The sequence below is a fragment of the Thecamonas trahens genome, assembly GCF_000142905.1.
Source record: "Thecamonas trahens ATCC 50062 unplaced genomic scaffold supercont1.36, whole genome shotgun sequence".
NCBI lineage: Eukaryota > Apusomonadida > Apusomonadidae > Thecamonas > Thecamonas trahens.
This window is the reverse complement of record NW_013657644.1, coordinates 108,005-114,139: the sequence shown is the minus strand read 5'-3', so window position 1 is coordinate 114,139 and position 6,135 is coordinate 108,005. Positions and strand designations below refer to the sequence as shown.

At 63.9% G+C, this 6,135-nt stretch overlaps 2 protein-coding genes across 2 annotated transcripts; one reads left to right on the top strand and one right to left on the bottom strand.

Moving 5' to 3' along the window:
* Nucleotides 1-26: 26 nt before the first annotated feature.
* On the top strand, nt 27-741 carry AMSG_07443 (Ras-like protein YPTC6; the record flags this gene model as incomplete). The annotated part of the gene is made up of 1 exon (XM_013900492.1): nt 27-741. A coding segment is annotated over one exon (633 nt), but the record flags the coding sequence as incomplete, so codon positions are not given.
* Nucleotides 730-5,982, bottom strand: AMSG_07442 (TKL protein kinase; the record flags this gene model as incomplete). The annotated part of the gene is made up of 2 exons (XM_013900491.1): nt 730-4,748; nt 4,779-5,982. The coding sequence occupies 2 exons, from the start codon at nt 5,980-5,982 to the stop codon at nt 748-750; spliced, it is 5,205 nt and encodes a 1,734-aa protein (XP_013755945.1). The 3' UTR covers nt 730-747.
* Between the last annotated feature and the right edge of the window lie 153 nt (nt 5,983-6,135).

Genomic DNA, 6,135 nt, shown 5'->3' with positions numbered 1-6,135 from the left:
CCCCCCCCCCCCCCCTCCCCCTCTCATACACAGTCGTTCTTATCGGTGACTCGGCCGTCGGCAAGTCCAACCTGCTCTCCCGGTTCACCCGCGACGAGTTCTCGCTCGAGTCAAAGTCGACCATCGGAGTCGAGTTTGCCACCCGTTCCATCTCGACTGATGACGGCAAGGTGCTCAAGGCACAGATCTGGGATACTGCTGGCCAGGAGCGGTACAGGGCCATTACCTCGGCCTACTACCGTGGCGCGGTCGGTGCCCTCCTTGTTTACGACATCTCAAAGTATGAGACCTTCTCCAATGTCGAGCGCTGGCTCAAGGAGCTTCGCGACCACGCCGAGAACCACATCGAGGTCATGCTGGTCGGCAACAAGTCCGATTTGCGTCACCTGCGCGTCGTCATGACAGAGGACGCCGAGGCCTTTGCCCAGGAAAACGGCATCTCCTTCATCGAGACCTCTGCTCTCGACGCCTCCAACGTCGAGGAGGCCTTCTCCTCCATCCTCACCAAGATTTACGAAAAGGTGTCGCGCAAGTCGATGAACTCGGACGCTGCCGGCTCGGGCAAGACCAAGCCCATGGCCAATAACGCCTCCAAGGTCATCGTTGTCGACAACGAGAACGACGACGCTGCCCCGGCCAAGAAGAAGAAGTGCTGCTGATAATTTCCCCTCCTTCCCCCCCCCCCCTCCCCCTCCCTCTGATCTCTGTCATGGCCCCACGTAACATGCACACGACAATGACGCCACTTTACAGCCGCCGCACATTCTCCACCGCCGCGAGCATGTCGCCGAGTTCGGAGAACAGCGGGCGGACGCTTGGCGAGGGATGAATGAGCTTCTGGAGGAGCTCGACCGCGCCCTTGGGCAGACCGCTCATGTCGAGGACAACCTCGTTAGTCGAGATGAGGAGAACAAGGTGTGAGTCGAGTGTTGCGCCCTCACCGGCAGGCTTGGGCGCGTCGGGCGCCGAAGGCCCGCTCATCGTGTCGTACGGCAGGATGTGGGTGCCGTGGACGTAGGCAAACATCATCTCCCACAGCATGACGCCAAACGAAAAGACGTCTGCCTTGCGCGAGTACGAGCCGACACCATTGGACATAACTTCGGGCGCAATGTATCGCACCGTGCCCACCAGGCTCTGCGACGGCTGAGCCTTGTCGTCGGCTGCCTCGTCCTCTCGCGAGAGGCCAAAGTCCGAGAGCCGCGCCCTCAGCGAGCGGTCGAGCAGGATGTTCGACGGCTTAATGTCGCAGTGAAAGACGACCGGAGCGCGTGTGTGTAGATATGCCATTGCCCGGACCACGTCCATGGCCACCATGTGCAGCGTCGACCACGCGAGCGTCGCCGCACGGTCCAGCAACCGCGCCAGAGTCCCGTTCTCGCACAGTTCGGTGACAATGTGCCACCGTGCAGGCTTCTCGCCCTGCGACACGCCGTAGAGCCGCACCACGTTGGGGTGGACAAGCTTGGTGAGGAACCCGATTTCGCGGATAAACGTCGTTGTCATCTCCGGGTCACGCAGCTGCTCGTCGACAGTCACCTTCATCTGCTTCACCGCAACCTCCCACCCGGAGTACTTGCCGGCGTAGACGGTGCAGAACCCACCCTCGCCGAGCCGCGGGCCGATCAGGACCTCGGAAAAGTCAATAACGTTAAAGTTGGGCGGAAGCTGTGGCGTCATGGCTTTGAGCACGTTGGTCATCTCCACCGAGCCCGCGAGCTGCAGCGCCGTCCGCCCGTGCGCATCGAGCACTCCGTACTTGGTATCGTCTGTGAGCTCCACAATCAGTGCCATAATCTCCAGCAAGTTGGCCTGCGCCACCTCGTGCAAGATGGTCGTCTCGTGGTTGAGACCACACGCCTCGTCCACCCGCGAGCCGGCAAGCAGCAGCATTGCGCTCAGGCGTGTGTTGCCGAGCATCGCGGCAGTGTACAGCGCGGTGAAGCCCGAGTTGTTCCGCTCCTTCACAGACACAATGCCTAACGCGAGGATGTAGTGCACAACGTCAATCATCTGCCCGCGAACAGCGTGATGGAGCACTGTCTCGCCGCCAAACCGCCCCTCACTGAAAAACCGCACACTCGCCGCCATCTTGGCCGAGTCGAGGAGCGACGAGCCGAGGACAACCGGCCCAACCGCACCCGCCACAGGCGCCGGCCCCGAGGGAGAGACCCCGTTCGACGCAGCCAGCGCCGCACTCAGCTGCACCCCGTCGTGCCCGCGCGACGCCCGCTCGGACTCCTTGCGCTCCTTGGCCCGCGCCGCACGCCGCGCCTTGAGCTTGGCCATTCGATCCGACTTGGCGTCAAGGGTGACAACCGGAGCCTGGCTCGGGCTCGGCACCCGCCCGCCCGCCTTGCCTCTACCTCCACATGCCGCACCGCTCACTAGCGACTTGCCAAACAACTTCACCCGCAGCTCGCCGGGCGTCTTCTTCTTGCCGGCCAGCCCGTTGTTCTCCACGTTGACAACCTGCAGCAGCCGCCACAACACCCCGAGCGCCACGTGCTGCGCCTGGACCTTGGTGGCAAAGGCAAAGAGCGCAAAGAGCCGAGTGCTCTCTTTCTCCACCTCGAGCAGCTCGAGCGACGAGCTCATCGAGTTGCCACGCCACTGGCTCTGCCGCTGCGGCGCACCATCATTGGTCCGCTGCATGACCATCATGTCCGATGCCGTCTGATCCCCCACCGACGTTGGCATCGACACCGAGAGCGCGCCCACCCCGCTCGATCTGACCATCGAGCCTTGCTCCCGACCGTCGTGCGCGGCCTGGAGACCGACACGCTGGAGGTGCAGAAAGACAAGAACGGCCTGCGCCCGCGAGCGCAGCGGCTCCGGTACGTCGGCTACGCCGTCGTCCAAGTAGCCCGAGACGGCCCAAGACAGGGTTTGAGACTCACGCAGCTCGGCAGACGGGACGAGGTCGGCCATGCGGAGCTCGGGCGCCAGCCGCGGGACAAGCTCAGCGTACGGCGCCACGTCGGCAACCAGCGGCAGCAGCTTTTGCCACTCGGCTGCCCACACCGCATCGATAAACGCGTTCTGCGCAAGCGCAAGGACGCAGGCTAGCAGCCGCGACGGCGGGTCCGGCCCGATCTGCAGCCGCGCCACTTGGCCCGGCTTGGATGCCAACCGTTCCGCCGTGTCGAGGTGGCTTCGCACGCCCTGCTCAAACGTAACTCGGAACGACACCACGCCACCCTGAGCGTCGTCGGCACCAGCCTTGACCACCAGCGCCTTGCCCGAGACCAGCTCGAGCGCGAGCAAGTCATCGGCGTCTTTGACCAACCGCTCGGCGTCGGCGAGCTTGAGCCCGCCATAAAAGGTATCGTTGGCGTGCCACGAGTTGACGTTGCGGATCATGAACCGCTGCCGTACCGGATGGTACACAAAGCCGACGTGTGGGACCGAGAGTAGACCGAGCTTGACATCGATCCACTCGTACGACGAGAGGTCGATCCCGCGCTGTGCCATCGACCGCTTGGCGCGCGCCCGATCAGCGGACGACCGCACCTCGCGCGAGAGCACCGCCCGCTTGGTGCGGATGTCAAACGAGAGGCCCGTCTCTTCGTCGGTGAGCGTAACCATAAGCGGAAGCCGGTTCTCGCGCCCGCGCTCGCTTGTCACCAACGCCGTGTCCCCACCGTCCGAGCCCACAAAGCAGTACACCCGCGGCGGGAGCCAGTAGCCCTCGTCTGCTGCCCGGGCCACACACGCTAGCGCCTGGAAGAGAAACAGTGGGAGCCGCGACGTGAGCCGCGGCGAGATAAACTTGGAGTCGTCACCTGTTGCACTCCACACCGGCATCGCAGGATCGGCTTCGGGCTTGAATGCCCGCAGCCGCGGGTCATACCGCATCCACGACTCGTCGAACCGCCACTCACGCCGTACGCTGCCATCGATGGGCTCAACGCCAAGCTCAAAGAGGCCACAGAGCGTGGTACACATCGCCCGGACTTCGGCTCGCGCCCGGCGCGCCACCACAGCCATGGCCTCCTCATCTTGGGCCACATGAGACGCTGCCAGAACAGACACTGGCTCCGGCCGGGCAAGCTCAGGAAGGGCGTCCGACTTGGCCGCAAGCGCCTCGCTGAGCTTCGCCTCCGCCATAAGCCGCACAATCCACGCGTTGCGCAGCGGGTCGACCGGCGCATCCAGCAAGTAGTTGACCACTCCGGGAAACGGGAGCGTGACACCGGCGGTGTCGAGCGTCGAGACCACCCACGATGCCATCGTCACCTTGAACGTCATGAACGAGAGCGTGTAGTACTCACTCGCCCGAATAACATCGTTCTCAAGTGGCCGGTCCGTCACCGTTGTCATCGACGACCAGCTCGAGTCGGTCGAGGCCGATGAGTCGACGACACACGTGTCGCTCGACGATGCCGAGTCAGTTCGTGACTCGGTTGATGACCGCTCGACCGAAGCCGAAAAGGTGGCTGACCGAGGCGAAGGAACCGACGACGCCGAGTGGGACTCGTCCGAATCTCTTGGCCCACGCGTCGGCGACGAGCTCGAGCTTGACGAGCTGGCCATCCACGCGTGGCGCCCGGACAGGCGTTGCGGCGGCGTTGCCCGCGGGATAGTCGAGACGGTGTTTCGCCGAACCCGCTTCAAGGGACTCTTTCCTCTCGTACGCGAGCCCGGCTCGCCAATCGTGTCAGTCGCGCTACCCTCGTCGGTCTCCGAGGCCACTAGACGGGTCTCGTCCGAGTCACTGCTCGTCTCGCCCGATGTGCAGGCATTGCCTCCTGTTCTTTGCAAGGGAAGAGAGCGACCCGGAGTAAGGGTGCTGCCGGGCTTCTGTGGCTCCGAGCTCGACAGCCCGTCTGCCGTGTCTGATCCGCTCGGCCGCGCACCTGCCTGCGACTGCGAAACAAGTGCAGGCGCCAGCAGCTCCGCGAAGAGCGGCGATGTGTGCGAGACCAAAAACTGGCCCATGTAGCCCTCGTAGTGGGCCTGGACCGTGAGAAGAAAGTGGAAGAGCTGGTTCTCGGCAAGGTCAAACTCCTCCAGCGACCAAATATACGTTGAGCGCTCCTCGGTCGGCATGCCTGTCGCCAGGATGTAGCGGTACGCCACCAGCGACATAGCCGAGCCTAGCTGCCATATATGCCGCAAATGCCCGGCCGGCGGCGGCGGCGTTTCGACCGTGCGATGCGCTTTCTCGCGCTGCGAGGCAGACAGCTCGGGCGTTGTTGCCGAAAACATGGTGTGGGGCGGTGCGCAATGGACGTCGTCGACGTTGACCACAAGTCCCATTGTGTTGTCCAGGTTGCTCGAGTGCTCCGCCATCGAGCCCAAAAGCCCGGTGCTGCCCGAGCACTGCAACGCGATGCTGCCTTGGCTGGCGTTGAAGGAAAAGATCTCCGAGGCAGCTGACCGAGCAGAGGTCTGCGGCGCATATTCGATCTTGCGCGTCCCACGCGCCGACGACGGCTCGCTTGCGCTCCCTTTCTCGTCGCACAGTAGCGGAGCCAGCGCTGGGTAGCGTTCAGCAGTGAGCACCGAGACCAGCAGCGGATGCGTGCCCGTCAGCGGCGGGACAAGATCTGCTTCGGACGTGACGCCTGATGTAGAGTCCGGCGACTCAACAGGAGCCTTCGGGGAGGTCGCCCACAAGTTGCGGGTGCTGTCCCGGGCGCCTGAAGCAAGCGGCGGCGGCGACGTCGCCGCCGCTGGTCCAGCCGGTCTCTCGATGCTGCCTTCGTGTCTCGCGTCCAGAAACGAGATCAGCGGCCCAGGCGTCGGTACAAACGACTCGGAGAATGTCAACGGGGATGTTTCAGACTGGACACGTGACAACGGACGCGACAGGCGTTTGCCATTCACAGCCACATTGCCTGCGCGGATCTCCGAGACTGCCACAGCCGCCAGCTCAAGCTCCAGTAGCGAGAGTACCATGTGTAACACATACGGCGTGACGTTCCGCAGCGACTCGAGCCGGATCTCCAGTTGCGCTCTCTCCAGCGCCGCATTCATGAACACCAGCAGGTTATCCACCTACATGCAAACGAGAGGGTGTGAGGGGGTTGGGGGTTGGGGGTTGGGGGGTGGGGGGGAGGGGGGGGGGGGGAGGGGTGGTGGAGGAGCGTGTCGGTGGTTGGGGGTAGGGCGAGTAGGAGGGAGGGAGGT